The 18,722-nt window shown below is 34.0% G+C and overlaps 2 protein-coding genes and 1 non-coding gene across 3 annotated transcripts; all 3 read left to right on the top strand.

The window, feature by feature from the left end:
- The first annotated feature begins 574 nt into the window (after nt 1-574).
- On the top strand, nt 575-5,435 carry LOC140890686 (mannose-P-dolichol utilization defect 1 protein homolog 2). The gene is made up of 8 exons (XM_073298663.1): nt 575-894; nt 2,740-2,893; nt 3,731-3,803; nt 3,985-4,051; nt 4,162-4,221; nt 4,516-4,576; nt 4,667-4,708; nt 5,010-5,435. Exons 1-8 carry the CDS (start codon nt 739-741, stop codon nt 5,111-5,113), a joined length of 717 nt encoding a protein of 238 aa, XP_073154764.1. The 5' UTR covers nt 575-738; the 3' UTR covers nt 5,114-5,435.
- A 1,729-nt stretch (nt 5,436-7,164) lies between these two features.
- On the top strand, nt 7,165-13,221 carry LOC140888427 (uncharacterized). Its single transcript, XM_073296103.1, has 2 exons — nt 7,165-7,312; nt 12,785-13,221. Exons 1-2 carry the CDS (start codon nt 7,165-7,167, stop codon nt 13,219-13,221), a joined length of 585 nt encoding a protein of 194 aa, XP_073152204.1.
- A 4,747-nt stretch (nt 13,222-17,968) lies between these two features.
- Nucleotides 17,969-18,074, top strand: LOC140894024 (small nucleolar RNA R71). Its single transcript, XR_012153579.1, has one exon. It is a non-coding gene; the product is annotated as a small nucleolar RNA R71 (small nucleolar RNA).
- Nucleotides 18,075-18,722: the final 648 nt, after the last annotated feature.

Here is an 18,722-nt window from a genome sequence, read left to right on the forward strand (position 1 = left end):
GATCTAAGTTCATGCGAAAAAATAAATATATCCCGAGATATTAGACGATATCTCGGATATATCCCATAACATCATTGTGTTTTTACTCTACCCACACGAAAAAAAAACCGAAATCATAAATTTTAATAAAATTTTATTGGTACTTGAAATTGAAATTAGTAATACCTTGTTGTTAAGTAAAATAACTAAGGATAATTATATGATATAAACATTGTTCATAAAAAATGGTTACACATTTATTTTATATTTTTTTATTAATGAGCGGATAGTCTCATGGATTTAAATAAAATAAATATATATTTGTGAAACGTATTAATACTTCTTCGTGGATTGATCTATATAAAATAAGAAAACTGTTTCATAAATTGAGAAGCAAAATCATTTTATAAGAGCTTTGTGTATTAATATCTTAATATAAGTTTAATTTGTGTTCCCTCTTGTATACCGTGACCTCTTTGGTTCTTAATGGATCTATTTTATCTCTAATAATAACTTTCGATTTAATCAAAATTGGAAATGGTAGAATATCGAAATACAAAAGATAAAACAAAGATAATAATAAGAATAATAATAAGAATAATAAGAATAAAGGAGGGAGGGGAACAGTGACTTTTCGATTTCCGCGCGAGACTCTCGACGAAGACCCAAACCGGCCACCGCAACCCCACCCAACCGGCACCAGATCCGGCACACGCCGCCCTTCGTATATCCAGTTAGCAAGCGGCATCCCCTAGCAAAATGGTGGAGATGAAATTTCTTGGGATGGACTTTAGCTGCGCATTGGGATCGCTAAGCAATGGTGAATTCCCTGAAAAGGATTGTTTGCTTCCGCTCATATCTAAGCTATTGGGTTACTGCATCGTCGCTGCGTCCACCACTGTCAAATTACCACAGGTAATTACTCAGCCTCGTCTAAATTGTGTCGATAAAACGAGTCTATTAGTGTAGTTAGGGTTGTTTCAGTGCATTAATTTTGTTTTGATTGGACTTAGCGCGATTGTAGTTGTATATCCATGTTTACTGCACTTCTTTCTTGATGTTATTGAGCAAAAAAGGTTACGAGACTTTTGATTGTTGGCAATTTTACAAGTAATCATGCATAAAATAGAATGGATGAATTTGCCCTTTTGCCCGGCCTTGCGAAAATTAATTGGAAATTGCTAAAGAACCCAATGTGTGAGTTAGGAACATCATTTGGAATTGGAGGTTATTTTGCTATTTTAATTCAGAAAAAATCTTGTCTCTTTTTTTTTTTTTTTTTTAATTTTATTTTCTTTGTTTGCTTGATTTTTCACTGGGTTTCACTTGAGGGATCCATTATCCTACACACTTGTATATTTTTCTATTCCAATTCAGGACATCAAAATCCTCTTTGATTGGGACTTGAGATCATTGTTTTCTTTTCGACGTGTTTATCACTTTTAGTTTGGATTATTTGTATTTCTTTGAGATGTGCGATTTCATTGGGACTTGAGATCATTGTCTTCGCAAAATCCGTGATGAATCGAAAGGAATTGCCAAATTGAAAGGGGAATGCCATAATTCATCGAAATTTCCCATGCTCATATCAAATTAGAGTCTTTCATTGTATTTGGTTACCCTGAAAAACAAAACTTATATGGGACAATATAAATTCACAGATTTATATGTGTTTGATAATTGTTTCTTCAGATATTTTTCTGGGTCTCCATTAAAGTCTTGAAAAAGCTTTCTGGTCTAGTCTGTATTGATGTGGACTATGGAGGATTCGTTAGTAACCTTGATTATACTGGGAAAATGGATCAGCTGAATCTTTATTTTAACTTACTACCCTGTTCAATTCATTCACAGGATAAACTTTTCAAACCTTCATGTCTTTAAGCTTAACACGTCCTGTGATTCAACATAATTGTATGGTATCACGTGAGTAAATTGATGCTCTCAAATTTATCTATCACAGGTTTTTCATGGTATCCAAGTGGGATGAGTTAACTTGTGTCCATAGACTTGTATAAAACTTTTTGACCCATCGAACAAGTATTGGGGTTTAAATTTTTGTGATCGTGCTTCAACTATTATAAATCTTTGCATAGTTATGGATGCTGATGTAAAATTAAGTGAAGTATGAAAATCGAATTTGACTTTAGATTCCTTATATTTCGTGTTTTTTCAGATTTTCTTGATCCAATGAAAGCATCATTCCAGTCTTTTTGTTGCTGGAAGTGACAAACTGGGAAATATTAAATAGGAACAAGTTGTAGGCTTAAGAAAGCCTTTTTGTGACTAGCCTAGTGCCCCTCATTCCACATTCGAACTTGAAGATTGGTGCCATAGTTGTGGGTTAAGATTAAAACCGAAGCATCTTAGATTACCTAAGAACAATCAAGAAGAAGTGCTTAATATTTATTGAGTGTGTTGGCTGCCTAAAATTAGAAAACTTGTTCATTGCTCATCCATTACATAGCACGGTTTGTCAAACACATTTTAGTGTTAGGAGTTCAATGATATGTTTAATCATGGCAAATGAATGATGAAAGAGCCAATGCTGAGAAATAAGAAAGAAAGATTAACATTGTTTTTCCAATGGAGGGGCAAAAACATTTTCTTTCCACCCCTTTTTCGTGCCTATAACACAACACAGCAAAAAGTGCTTTAAATGTTTCCATGTTTAATTGTCAAGTCAGTTGAAACTTGAATCATTTTTTTTATTGAAACTTGTGATTTAACTGTCCAATACCAACTGTTTGCTGTTTTTTCCAGATATTGAAAATATTGAAAAATAATAGTGTGAGGGGCCTAAGTATTTTAGCTTTCGAACTTGAAGTAGTTGGTTATACCATTGCTTTAGCGTATTGTCTTCACAAAGGGCTCCCCTTTTCAGCATATGGGGAGTTGGCATTCCTTTTGCTCCAAGGTATGTTTAATAGAGTTCCAGCTTTCAAATTTTCCACCATTTCTAATATTATGTGATGTGGAATTATTTTTATTTGTGGTACTGCTTTATCAAAATTTATGAATTATTATATGTTCCAATGAAAGACAGAACGAAAACATGTATTTGACTTTATTTCTCGATCTTAGCCTAAATCTATGGTATGTAATATTATACATAAATAATTCAAATGCTCGATGTTTGAAAGCATTAGATTAACAATAAAACATGCGCGCGCCCAGAAAATTTAGGAAATCAACCAGATACTAATTAAAAAATTGGTTCAACACAAGGGTCCCTTAATCTTGATCAACTAAACTTAGTTCATGGTTTGGATGAAGAAATAAAGTCTAACAATGATTAGCTACACATCAAATGTCATCAATCCTAAGAAAATTGAGAGACAGTTTAATATAAGGAAAAACTCTTGGAATATCTTTCTTTAGATATTCTTTGATTTTTATGCTGAATGTTTTTCCAAAAGTGGTGCCGCATCTATCTTCTCTCCTTTGGCAAATATGTCGGCCCTCTTCCCCTCGAAACTAATGTGCATATTATAGTGTGTGAGTTAACATGGACCCTAGGTTCGCTAATCCTTTTATTTTTCACATGTGAGTCAACAATATCTGAATATGCATCAGTCCTTGCAATATCGGTGTTCATCCAAAACCTTGTTGGTTTTGATATATGTTGAATAATTCTTGAAATTAAGCTGGAATAATTCTTGAAATTAAGCTTGATAAACATAACCTGTCAGTTTCTTAAAAAAAACATTTGACAAATTTCAATACTCTACTGCTCTCTTTTCTGTTCTTGCAGGCATAGTTCTGGTAGCAATCATATACTATTTTTCTCAACCTCTAGGAACCATGACATGGATCAGGGCATTACTGTATCCTTTGAATGCCGGTTTATGTAATTGGAGAATGAAATCTCCATTTCCTTTTCGTCTGAAGCAAAATCTCCATTTCCTTTTGGATGTTCTTTTTTGTATGATTGGGTGATGTAATCTCCATTTCCTTTTTGTATGATTGGATAATGTAATCCCCATTTCCTTAACCACTTAACTATAGATATTGCGCTCTTGCACCAACTATCTTGGCTGGTCAAATTGATCCCTTACTTTTTGAAGCTCTATATGTGAGTCACGATGTCTACTATTTATACACTTTGTTCCCGATATTCTGCAACAGTAATATTTACAAAGTTTGAGTATTGAAAGTTTAATTTGCGTGAGTCAAATTTCACAGGCTTCGCAACATGCAATATTTTTCTGTGCAAGGATTCCACAGATTTGGGCCAACTTAAAAGTAAGGAGTTAATCCAACCTTATTTCTTTCTATTATAGTAACCACGAGGTATCTATTTCGATCTCATTACGTTTACACATTCCATGATTGGGATTTTCATTCTGCAATATAGTTCTAAGGACACTTTTAAAAAATATGGTATTTTGCAAGCGTGAAGGATTTGTTCCAAATTGCACAAAAAAGCTTATGATTTGCATCGATTGTGTAGGTTGAAAAAAATTTAGTAATAAAATTGAAAATAGTACAGTTCCCCCCCTTGTTGTACTAACAAGTTATTATTGCTCTTTTGAGCAGAACAAAAGCACGGGCGAGCTTAGCTTTTTGACATCGTTGATGAATTTTGCTGGTTCCATGGGTAAGTTTGTTGCATTTTTGCATTTGCATTGTCGGATTTAATGGGAGGTATGTAATTGTCTAATTGCTGACGATACTCACTCTTTGCCAGTAAGGGTCTTCACCAGTATGCAGGAAAAGGCGCCAACAAGTGGTAAATTTATTTTTTCTTATTTGCTGGAGATTAATGTGCAACCTATGAAACATTAAAATATAATGACTCTCCATAATCTTATGTGATTGCTATGATGCTATCGATTGCTGCATGCTATATAAGGCCGACTTCAGCTGCGTGTGTTCCTGGAATTTGCATTTTTAGTCCCTGTTAATCAAGCAGAAATGGAGATTTTGAATCTTAATATATATTGATTTTAGGACCTATGACAAACAATTGAATATCTTATTAAATTGTCTTTTTCATTGGCTTTTATCTTTGTTTCTTGAATTTGTTGTAGTGGTTTTGGGCTCCGTTATTGGCATTATGACTAATGGCACCATCTTAAGTCAAATAATTCTGTACCAAAAGCCACCTGCAAAGAAACAAAAGAAAGCCGACTAGAGAACTAAAGATGGCTCCTCCAGCTTTCTCGTACTACTAGCGACGCCTCGATTTTGGTGGAAAGTGTAGACACTGTTGCACGATAATGGGTTCTTGGCTGGTTTTATTTATGTATTTTTCTCGACCTACGTATTCATGGTTTTTTTGTTTATTATTCGAAAGTATGTTCTTGCAGGCAATAGTCATGTAGAATGGTTTCCCTCTGTTATTTTCTGAATTTGAGAAATATGTTCAGATTAAACTAAAATGTCTGCAAGAGGGATTTTTCTTTACACGAGAGAAACTCGATTTTTGTATGGGCCGGTAGTTTGGTTGCTCCCAATAAATTAAAAGCAATTTTCTTTTTATTTTATTTTTTTCTAGACAACCTTTATAAATATAAAGTTACTTTTAATAATTAATAACTTGTTCATAAAAATATACGGGAAAACAACTATTGTGGTCTTTATATTTTATTTCTTGAAGTTTTTATGATCACAGTTTTGTCCCCATAAACTTTTAAAAAGAGCGCAAAAATAGTTTCCACACCATATACAACAATCTATCGGGTGTAAATTCTTGTTTCACTAGGGTAGCTTCGATTCTACCCATGGGTATTATCTCTTGGGGTAGTTGGCAATTACTGATTGGTTCAATTCATGTAGGTTTCACTAAATTATATGGGGTCCACATGATTTGAATAAATAAAATATATTCACTTGTTCCATGGGATAATACTCATGGGATAGGTTGGAATTTTCCCTCCACTAGATGGAGCAGTCTATGCTACCTCAACCGGGCAGTGCCCGGTTGAGGTAGCAACGGCCCGGATCACCCGGGATATCACATGATGTGATCTCCCGGGTGATCTGGACCCTTGATGCTGGCAGATCGGGCAGTGCCCAACTGCCAGCATAGACTGAGCCCCACTAGATCAAATTAAATGATTGAACAAATAAAATACATTCACATGTACCATGGAATAATACCCATTATGTAGGTTGGAATTTTTCCTCCACTAGATCAAATTAAATGCCACGCATTATACAATTAATAAGGCAATATAAAACATAAACAAATGATAAGCGGTTGATTCGACCCTATCCCATGCATTACCCCATGGGGTAGGTGGCAATATTTAATTGGTGCATATCATATGAAACTCACTCAATTATTTGGGACCCACATAATATGCACCAATTAAATTATGTCACTTACCCCATGGGGTAGGTGTTGGATCATAAATCCAATGTTGGGCTTATATGTAAATAATTATGTATTGTGAACTGTCAAATAAAGTTAGCCCATAAAAGTGATCTAAATAAGGTTTCAGTTTAATTGGGCTTTAATGTATCTAATATGATGTGACCTTTAATGTGTAGATACTAGTGGGCTTTTCTATTTGATTGATGGGCTTAAATAGAATCCCAAAATATAAATATAGGGTTATGGTCCCCAGATCACACGACGTCTAAATCGACACAGTCATTCTATTCTATTCTATTCCCATCGATAGATAGAGAGCGTGAGAGAACTGAAGGAACTCTCAAGGCAAATCGTGTTGATCTGGAAGGCCAAACCACGCAGATCTACATCAGTCAATTGTAAAAATTAAGGTACGCTTCCGCTTAAGTTTACAGTATTTAATCTTAATGATTTAGCATGATGATTCTGTGTTTAAGTTTACTGGGAATTTTTCCCTAACAAGTGGTATCAGAGACACTCATGTTTAAATCATTGAGATACGGTTTATATTCGATTTGGTCTAATCGAAAATAGAAAATCGAATTCGAATTTTTTCAGTCCAGATTATTATTATTATTATTTTTTAATTTTCGGATTAATTTTCGAAATTTAAAAAAAAAATTCGAATTCCCGATTAGGGTTTCAGGGCCACCGGATTTGGCTTAAATCGGCCGACTTACAGGCCGATTACGGCGGCATATGATGAAGCGTTTTTTTGCTCATGTCAAGGCGCCTCACATGGTACTGTTTATTGGCCGGAAAACGCCGCGAAGTAATCGAATTTGTATGCCGAAGTTGCGCCTGGAATTTGTGCGCGAAACAGAGAAATGGGGGCCGAAATTCCGGCCGTTCTCTGGGCAATCGGGGCCGGTGTTGGTTCAGTTGTGGTCGCCGCCCTGTGTGCTGTCACTGGCCGGTCGGAATTTGTCCGGGAAGGGGCGGCGGCGGTGGCGGCGTGGATGAAGATGATGATGGGTTAGGGTTTTTCATTTTTTGGGCCATTTTTTAAATTTTCGAAAAAAAAAAAATTTTTAAATTAAGGAAACGAAAATATTACAAATTTTAGGAAAATTTTCTAACCCATCACACATTTTTTGATAAAGTTTAATTTGGTTATAAACCCAATATTTTATTTTGGGTTTAAAGATTTAAATTTTCAATTATTCAAATAATGATAATGTTATTTTTATATATTTTAAAATGAGTTGATTAAAATCAATTTATTTTGAAATATAAAAAGTTTTGTATATGTAATTTTTATTAGTATTAATCGGCCCAAAGGAAGATTAATATTTAATATGATTACATATGTGTTTAAATAAGGGTAAAATTGTGATAGTTATTCAGTTTTTATGTGAATAATAATGCCCAAAGGAAGATTATTATTTGACATTTATTTACTATCAATTTTCGGTATCCCTTATGAGGTTTGCATTATTTGAATTAATTGATTATTTTCTATGGATTAAGTTTATCGGGTCAATATACATGGGTCAGTTAATTTTTTAATATACGGAAATTCAACCCGAAAAGATCACCCATGACCAGTAAATTGCCTGATTTGCCCACCAGTCGGCATTGATCGTACGATCAATGGTTAAATAATTGAATTTGACCAAAATATTTAAAATTTATTTTTTAAGAAAAGGGTCAATTTTCTTTGATATTAAATTTGAATAAAGGAAAATTTAAGGTATATATATTTTGAGATAAATTGATTGAAGCAATATGTCGCCAAAGTGACCTCTATTGTGGAAATTAGTTTGTTTTGAAATATAAAACGTTTTGTACATGTAACTTATGTAAATAATTAATCGGCCCAAAGAAAGGTTATTATTTAACAGAATTACATGTGCAGTTGTGGTAATAAATATGTGATTATTATTTGGTTTTACATATGAATAATAAATCGGCCCAAAGGAAGGTTTATTATTTGATATGTTCTTATGATCAGTATTTGATTACTATACCAAGATATCATTTACAAGTTAATATTTTGTCCAAAGATGAAATATTAATGGAGTGCCCGGTATCTTGAGATGGGGATTGCCTTTATTTGAATTTAATACTAATTATTTGGGGCATTTTTGTGAGCATATTTAATTTACTGATAATTTTCTGTTCAGTTATTATTTGAATATTTCTGCTAGTTTTATTGTCCACATCAACATTATTCTGACTTTCAAAGATTATCGTTACTTCCAGTTATGAAAAAGTAAACATCTTGATAGTTTTTGGAATAATGATCAAAGATATTGCAATAAAGATTTATTTAAGCATACCTTTTTTGAATCAGAGTACCTCTTTTAAAAGGATGGAGATAGAAAGATATGAGAAATTAAATTGCATGTTTGATGATCATTAAGGTAGTCATTTAGGAATCATTAGGGCAATATGTCGAAGAGATATAACTACAGTTAAGAATCACCTTAAGAATATTGAAAATGAGGGTTGTCAAGAATGAAAGGGTGAATTTTGTACGTTCTTGACAACTTCACTTTCAATGAGGTATAAAGATAAATGATTAAGGATAAAGTAAGCTGCAGATATAGCACTTCAAAAGAAACAACAAAAAAAACCGAGTTAATCGGAAAATAATATTGTTTCTTTTGTAGAGCTAAAAGGCTCATGAAAATAAAGTTTCTAAATTTGGTTTGTTTTAAGGTTAATTTATCTTTGATGTCACATATGATGGATAGATTTTGGTGCTATCATCAGTGTGTCTATGCGGGTATTATTATTGCTAAAGTTCAAATGATGATGAAAGATTCATCGGTGTACAATGGCAAAACAGTTAAAGTTGAAATAATTTAAAATTTTAGATTATTGTTAAAACCTGAGTTTTATTTGAATCTGAATGAAACATTTATTGTACCGACTTTTAGGCGAAATAATTTTTATTTCTATTTTGGGCAAATTCGGTTTATCTTGCTCATTTAGAACTGAAAATTTAGGTTGTTTCATGATTCAAAATTGGTTGGCTCTGGTTTTTCATCTCGTTACAATAATCTTTTTTCGGTTGATACAATTGTTTCATTTAATGAGTTCCTGCAATTAAATTTAAAAGTCTCAAAGATAAAATTTCAGTAAATGAGAATTCAGTTACGTCGTAACATGAGATATTATGTCATCTCCAGATGGAGAATAAAGAAACTTATGTATGACGAAATTCTCAATCCTTTAAATTTAACATATTTTGATATTTGTGTTAAATGTATAAAGGGAAAACAAACAAATTAAAGGACATCTGAAGTCAACAAGAATTTGGATATCTATGAACTTATAAATATGGATATAAGTGGGTCTTTCATATGACTTTTTGGAATGACCCAATAATTTATAACGTTCATAGATAATTATTTTAGATATGACTTTTATATCTCATTTATGGACAAACACTAATGACTGCAGCATATATCCTTAACAAAGTTGATTAAAGTGATTCTTAAAGATCTAAGGGATAAAAGTTTTATGTTCCCACAATTAATTTGATTTTCAGTTAGGAAAATGCTTGTTTTTTGAGGATGTCGAGTTTGTGGGGGGAGATAAAGTTTGAAAATTGTCTTTAAGAAAGAATATTTTAATATTCTTACAAGTATTATTGACATTGATCAAAATTAGTTTTTTGACTTTGTTCAACAACATAATACGGTAAGACAATTTAGGTAAATCTCTCATTCAAAAAATATTCTAAAAGAACAAACTCTTACATCTCAATAACCTTGTCATTATGGAGTTCTACTCGAGAGAGAAGAAATACAGTCTTAGGTAATTTGATTGTATGTCTCCAAGAGAATAAGGTCAACATTGACATGATAGAAAATGATTTTATCAATTTCTATCAAGTCATAAAAATTCTAACTCTCGAAATGGATTGATGTCAATATAAAGAGATAAAATCTATGAAAGACAATGACATTTGATATCTTGTCTCATTGCCTAAAGTGTGAAGTTCATTGGTTCTAAATGGATATTTAAAACCATGAGTACTCAAAAGGTAGTGTGAAAAGATATAAGGTTCGTCTTGTCATTAATGAGGTTTTACACAGTAAGATGATTTAATTGTACAGATCTTTCTCTTTGGTTTCTTTGAAAGACTCTTCAGGAATATATTGACATAGTACTGGATTTCAATTAATAAATGATATTTTTACATTTCATCATGTGATCATCTCGTTCGATTTTGAGATGAATTTGGTCGATGATTGTATATATCATAAGGTCTGTGGGAGTAAATATTTTTCTGGTTTTGTATGTGATGATAGCCTACTCGTTAACAACGATATAGATATGTTGCATGACACCAAGAGATTTCTAGCTAAGAGTTTTGATACGAAAGATCTTGGTGATGCATCTTTTGTACTGGGTATCCAGATACATTGGGATCGCTCTCGATGTATTCTTGGATTATCACAGAAAAGCTATATCGAGAAAGTTGTAAAGCGATATGGATGCAAGATTGTAAACCAGTTGATACCCTAAGTTGAGGGAGACAATTTAGTCTCAATCATTGCCTTAATAATGATTTAAAAAAAATAAATACAAAAGATTCTTTATGACTTAGCAGTAGAGAATTTAATGTATTACTAAGGTATATACACGTAAAGCTTTTATATACGTGAATGGGATGTTGGACAAATATTCAAATAATTTAGGAGTAGACTATTGAAAAATAGTCAATTACGTATTATGAAATTTACAGAAAATAGAAGGAATTATATGCTCACATATCAGAGGTCAGATCGGTTTTGAGATCATTTGGTATACTGACTCTGATGTAAGGGATGTCTAGATAGTGTGAAAACTATGTTGGACTATTTAAACTACTGCCAAAGGTGTTATCTCACAAAAGAGTACTAAAAAGTCACTTGTTATAGTCTCTTTTGTAATGACAGTAGATTTTATAGTGTGTTATAAAGCATCCAACCAAGTTTATGATTATTGAAGAAAGAGTCCAGGGTGAATAGTTGTCTATAAAGCACTTCAGTACAAACTCCATGTTTGTGGATCCATTTGCTAAGGGACTATCACCCAAAAGATTTTGTGTGCACATTATTTATATCGGTGTTAAGTCAATTAAAGATATTCAGTTTTGTGGGAGTTTGTAATTTTAAATGCTTTTATAGACATATTTCAGTGATTCGGTTTTTGGTTTATGGATACATAAGAAAAAGTTATTTCTGCAGAAATAAAGGTTTTGGTTTATTCACACTCTGACTCTGTTTTGGTTGAACTTACTAAAGTTAAGGGTGTACCAGTTGGAAATAGGCATGTTAAGATCACGTTACATGAAATTTCCATGCTACACATCCACATCATAATCCATGTCGTTCAGTTATCTGACATATGTGACCATTGATGGGTCGAGTTACGATGAATGTGACAAAAGCCTCTTTGATCCTATGTTAGTATGATTGATGGACCGGATTAGCAGTAGATACATTTTGGTAATGACAGCGAAGTTGAGCTCATTTGGTTATTTTGTAAAACATAATTATAAAGTTTCACATATAGCCCAGTAGGAGATTGTTGGATCATAAATCCAACGTTAGGCTTATATGTAAATAATTATGTATTGTGGACTGTCAAATAAAGTTAGCCCATAAAAGTGATCTAAATAAGGTTTCAGTTTAATTGGGCTTTAATGTATCTAATATGATGTGGCCTTTAATGTGTAGATACTAGTGGACTTTTCTATTTGATTGATGAGCTTAAATAGAATCCCAAAATATAAATATAGGGTTATGGTCCCCAGATCACACGACGTCTAAATCGGCACAATCATTCTATTATATTCTATTTCCATCGATAGATAGAGAGCGTGAGAGAACTGAAGGAACTCTCAAGGCAAATCGTGTTGATCTGGAAGGCCAAACCACGCAGATCTACATCAGTCAATTGTAAAAATTAAGGTACGCTTCCGCTTAAGTTTACAGTATTTAATCTTAATGATTTAGCATTATGATTCTGTGTTTAAGTTTACTGGGAATTTTTCCCTAACAGTAGGGTCTAATTTTTCATGATAAGCCGTCCTGATTACAAAATATATAGCCAAATCTAATGTGGCTGATACAATGGAGATATCTAAGTGTGCCCGCGATGGTTTATGCTTTAATTATTTATTCAATAATTGGATGAAATTATATTTGTATTCTTAACTTTAGCTCGAATCGTTATTTGCATTTAGAAAGGAGAAAAAATTGGAGAGAACACAAATATTTTGTTGGCCCATATGGTATGATATAGTTTATGTTTTATGTTTTATTTTTATATTATGATCGTCAAATATATTTTATATTTATAAACTCCTTTTGACTTTATTTGGGGGCAAAATCGTTGTTTTTTGTGGTGATTTTCATCAAATATTGTATGTTATTTCAAAAAGTAGTAGGCAAAATATTGTTCATGCAACCATCAATTTTTCTTATATCTGGAGACATTGTACAGTTTTAAGATTGACGAAAAACATGCGATTACAAAATTTAAGTCCTGATGAAGAATGTGATAAGATAAAGCAATTTTCTGATTGGATTGCTAATATAGGAGTTGGAAAAATTGGAGAATCAAATGATGGTTATGCGACAATAGATATTCCAGATGAACTTTTGCTGAAAGATTCTAACGATCCTATTGCCTCGATAGTCGAGAGTACGTTTCCTTCATCAAACATTTCTATCAGTGTTACTGCACATTTTCAGCAGAGAGCTATTTTGGCACCAACTCTTGATGTCGTTCAATTCATAAATGAATACATGATATCTCAGAATTATTCTGAGAGAAGATTGTATTTAAGTTCTGATATGACATGTCAATCGAATAGAAACATTGGTATATTGCATGATGTGCATACCCCTGAATACTTAAACGGATTAAGATGCTCTTGAGTACCAAATTACGAGTTGAATTTGAAAGTTGGAACTCCGGTTATGTTGCTGCGGAATATAGATCATTATCTCGGTTTATGCAACGACACTAGATTGATTGTCACGAGGCTTGGAAACCATGATTTGGAAGGAAAAATTCTGACTGGAAGTAATGCGGGTCACAAAGTGCTTATTCCAAGAATATCTTTAACCCCTTCTGATACATGACTTCCTTTTAAATTTCAAAAAAGACAATATCCTTTGATTGTATCATATGCAATGTGTTGCGTGTTTTTCGATCGCAAGCGCACGATGTCAAATTATAATATAGGAATTAAGTTCAAGTCGATCCCACGGGGAATGAATAAATGATATTATATCAAATATTTGCAACTAATAAAATCCTAATCCTATGTAAAGCTACGAAAATGGTTTGATTTTTATAAAACTAAAATTTGCAAGAAACAAAACTAAATAACCACGAGTTCACGAGAGAAAAATTCAATAAGTGAAGAATGCTAGAAGTTCGACTTCACTTGACTGTTCACCATAATTTATTTTTAATGATTGTTCAATTATCAATTCTTCTAGTTTATTAGCCAAGAATCCATATTATTTTCTACTACCTCTCTCGAATGTCAAGTAAAAATTCGTATTCAATAACAAACTCAATATCTCTATCAAAGTTCAATTATTAAATCCGGTAAATAGCACAAGAATTCTTCTAATGACTTCTATGGAGTTATATGCATCTCGAACAATATAAACACCAAAGATGTATTTTCCTATGTCGTATTCAAAATCTCCTCTCTCGAGTGATAGATTCTAAATAAAATATCATTCAATCTATGGCCAGTAAATTGAAAGCATTAAAATCAAGAAAACACAAATAAATTGTGCGAAGAAATTTAAATATATAAATCAAAATATGTCAATCATGGTTTTCAGTCAAGATCCGTCTATCTCTAGACTAAGAAATTAGTTCATAACGCAATTCAAAATCAAATAAAACATGTTTTTCCAACAATCCATAAAACTTAGAAAATTAGAGTTCAAAGAGAAACTAGAAGAATTAGAATGAAGCTTCTCCGCCGTCGGATGCCGCCGTCTTCAGTATTCGTACCGGAATCTCGAGCTCTTGTACCCTTCAAAACTCTCAATAGCCGTCCTATTGCTCTGAAAAACTCTCTAAACCCTCGTATCCTCCAGAATAAGTCATAAAATCCCTTTTAAAACTCGATTAAAGACTTTCCATTTTTTGGAGACTGCGCAGCGCTGGAGCGCTAATAATTCGGCGCTGGGGCGCTCAAGTTTCGTATTTTATTTTTCAATGACGGACGTTTAGCACTGGAGCGCTAAAAATACAGCGCTGGGGCGCTCTGGACATGAATTTACCGGCGCTGGAGCGCTGGAAAACTAGAGCTGGGGCGCTACTTGTTCTTCCATTTCACCATCTGCGCAACATGTTTGTAAAAATCATAACTTAAGTTTTAGCCGTCGGATCGAGCTGAAATTTGGACAGCAACTTTAAAACATCCTAAAATTCAATTTGAACGATAGAGATCGGATTTAATGACTGTAACATTCTCAGTAATTTTCTGAAGTTTACTGTCCCGTAATTCGGCTTTCCGCTTCTTCTTGCTACTTTTCTTTAAATCCTTGCAACTCACAAAAACAACAACAAATACGCATAATATTCACTCGATACATCACAAAATCCAAGTCAAATCATATATAAATTAAGTGCATAAAATGCACTTATCAAATCCCCCCAAACTTAGACTTTTGCTAGTCCCGAGCAAAACAGTAATGAGCAATATAGTCGACCTCTGAATTTTTACATTTCAAGATTCAATACACATGCCCGCTAATTTTCTCAAGAGTTCTCGTGTGTGTGTGATTTGCCAATCTCATCTACCTACCTAACTTTCGGTAAAATCATGCAATCCGTAAGCTTCATAAAATCATTAATTCCGCCCTCAAGTTTCAAAATACTCTCAACCAAGTTCAACTTTTACTCACACAGATCAACAGGACTTTTTCGGTTAATATTAGGCTCAAACATAATCAGCAGGAGATAAGCATCCATATATATATATCAATGCAAACAAGGACTCATGATGCAAAGCAAAGAGAATTGAATATTTTCAATTTGTGCAGGATTATGAGTAGCTAAAATTTTTTTATTTGCATTGCCAGACATTAGTCTTGGTTTTTTTCTACTCCATACATCTCCATCTTTATGCCTTGTATTTGGACTAGAATTTCAATCCATTTTTTTTTCTTTTCAAGGCCTCCCCTCACCTTACTTTCTCCGTCATTACTTTTCTTTGAACTTTTTAGCTACTCAATTTGTTTTGGATTTTTCATGAATATAGAATGGCTAAAAAAACTCAACAGATTCGAAAAAAAAACGCCTAAATCACTTTTGTGATCCTAAAAATCTACCTCAGTTTCAAATAAAAATCACAAGAGTTAAGAATCAAATCCTCTAATCCACATCACAAATCCACATAATTTTTTTTTCTAATTGCTAGGAGTATCGAAAATCATGGCATTCGTGCATAAATGTGAGAACTCAAGATTAAATATAGCTAACATAAACTTTTTCAGCACACAAAATTTATTTTCATCATAGGCCAACACAATTACAACATCATGCCTTCAACTCCAACTAACTCATAAAAAATTTCAAATTTTCACAATTTTTAAAAATCCCCCCAAACTTAAATTGTGCATTGTCCTCAATGTACAGTATTCATTAAAAACAAGGGACACATACCTTAGGCACCAAGTGTCAGTACTCAGCACCATCTTAATCACTCAAAACTCTTCATCAGGGGTGGCTCCTAAACTATTTCAGCTCCATACTTTTTAATCTACACAATTCAAAATCATTATTAATGTCTAGTTTTCTCATGATAAAAATAAAAACAAAAACAACTAAAAGAAAATAAAAAAAACGCAAAAAACAACTAGCTTGGGTTGCCTCCCAAGAAGCGCTTAGTTTATATTCCATAGCCCGACTGTATTCCAATTCTAGCCCGGTTCCGCTTTGTTGAGGGTCTTCCCTTTCGCTTTTACCCTCCAAATATATTCAACAACCTTTTTAAACTTTGATTTTTTCTTCTTTTTCCTCTTTTTCTTTGGCACCTTCGGATCATTATTCTTTGAATCTACCTCATGAACAAGTTTGGGATGACCATCCAGCTTCACAACTCGCTCAATCATGAATAATTCCTCGATGGTTGGATTACTTGATTTCTTGAATATGTTAAAAATAACTCTTTCTCCGTCCACACTCATCGACAACTCACCATTCTTCACCTCAATCTTGGCATCAGCAGTGGCCAAGAAAGGTCTCTCCAATATTAGTGGCATATTTGCATCCTCCTCCATATCTAGCACAACAAAATCCGTCGAAAAAATAAATTTATCTATTTTTACCAAAACATCTTCAATGATTCCAAGCGGATATGTGATAGATCTATCAGCTAGCTGCAATGCGATCATTGTGGCCTTCACCTCGCCAAGTCCTAAGCTCCTGAAAATAGACAAAGGCATCAGATTAATTCTAGCTCCTAGATCGCAAAGTGCATAATTAAAATAAGAAGAACCAATAGTGCAAGGAATAGTAAAACTCCCTGGATCCTTCAGCTTTTGTGGCATCTTCTTTTGGAGCACAGCACTACATTCTTCAGTTAAGCTCACCACCTCATTCTCTTGCAGCCTCCTTTTCTTGGACATCACCTCTTTAATAAACTTCGCATAATTTGGCATTTGTGTCAAAGCATCAGCAAAAGGAATGTTGATATGTATCTTCTTGAAAATCTCCAAGAATTTTGAGAACTGCTTGTCCACTGCCTTCTTCTTGAACCTTTGGGGGTAAAGAAGAGGAGGTTTGTACATCATTTTCTGCTCAGGTTCAGACTCTTTCTCCTCGACCTTCTTCTCGTCAACTGCAACTTTTTCAGACGTCTTGCTCTCATATTTGCCCTCTTCATTATCCACCTGCTTCCCACTCCTCAACGTGATAGCATTACACTGCTCCTTGGGATTCACCTCAGTATTACTTGGGAATTGGCCTCTGTTATTATATTTCAGTACGTTCGCCAACTGCCCAATGCTAGTCTCCATGGATTGCAATACAGCACCCATGTTGGCCACATGCGTCTCTAAGCTGTCAAGGCGAGTCTCAGTTCTCGCCATCATCTTGCTCGATTCCTGCACAAAAGCATTAACAACATCCTCAAAAGGAGGCTTACCCTCACCCTTATTTGTATTGTATCCCGGAGGAGGATTCAACACATTATTATTGTTAGCATAAGAAAAATCTTCATGATTACGCAAACTAGGGTGATATTGATTGGGTACAGGATTACCTTGATAGTTGTTGTAATTTCTGTTGTTCACATATTGAGCTTGCTCTACACTCTCAAATCCATCAGCAGAATTTACGGCAGTCGCCAGCGATGCTGTCTTAATAGAAACTTGATTGCCTTTGGTCAGTGCAGCCAACTGTGTAGAAATATTAGCCATCTGAGCAGTCAAAGCAGTGAATGCATCAACCTCATGAATTTCAGTAGACTTCCTTATTACAGATCTCTCACTCGGCCACTGATAACTGTTAACAGTCATTTGCTCAAGCATCTCATAAGCCTGTTTAGGAAATTTAGAAAATATTGAACCTCCAGCTGCAGCATCCACAGAAATCCTCGTTGGGCCATTCAAACCATTGTAGAATAACTCAATCTATTTCCAATCCGAAAAATTATGGTTTGGACACTTCCTAAGCAACTCTTTGTACCGCTCCCAAGCTTCATAAAGCTGCTCAAAATCTTGCTGTTTGAAAGAAGTGATCTCAATTTTTAGCTGGGCAGACTTGGCAGGAGGAAAGTACTTAGCCAGAAATTTGGATGCCATGTCTTTCCATGTAGTGATACTCCCAAGAGGTAGTGACTGCAACCAACTACGAGCATTGTCCCTAAGAGAGAATGTGAACAATCGTAGTCTGATGGTGTCCTCAGGAACACCATGAATCTTCACCGTGTCAGCAATCTCCAGAAAAGTACGCAGATGCAGATTTGGATCTTCAGTAGCTGCACCCCTGAACTGATTCTGCTGCACCATATTAATCAGAGCTGGCTTCAATTCAAAATTATTTGTCGTGATGTTCTGCCGAGCTATCCCAGAATAATGAGTATTGATCACTGGTCGAAAGTGATCTCTGATCGGCATCGGAGCATTATTGACAGCTCTTTCCCTTTCTTCAGCCATTTGTTGCAACTCTTTTCTTCTAGCTTTTCTCAAAGCTTTAGCAGTTTTCTCGATTTCCGGATCAAAGAGCAGTGAGTCGTAACTTTGGCTTTTTAGCATAAACTGCATAGAAATGAAAGATTTAAAATTAAAACCAACAAAATAAAATAAAATGCTCTAAATCAAAATTAAGACCAATTAGCACAATTTAATATAAATCAAATAAAATTCATTCCCCGGCAACGGCGCCAAAAACTTGTTGCGTG

The sequence above is a fragment of the Henckelia pumila genome, chromosome 3, assembly GCF_033568475.1.
Source record: "Henckelia pumila isolate YLH828 chromosome 3, ASM3356847v2, whole genome shotgun sequence".
Classification (NCBI taxonomy): domain Eukaryota; kingdom Viridiplantae; phylum Streptophyta; class Magnoliopsida; order Lamiales; family Gesneriaceae; genus Henckelia; species Henckelia pumila.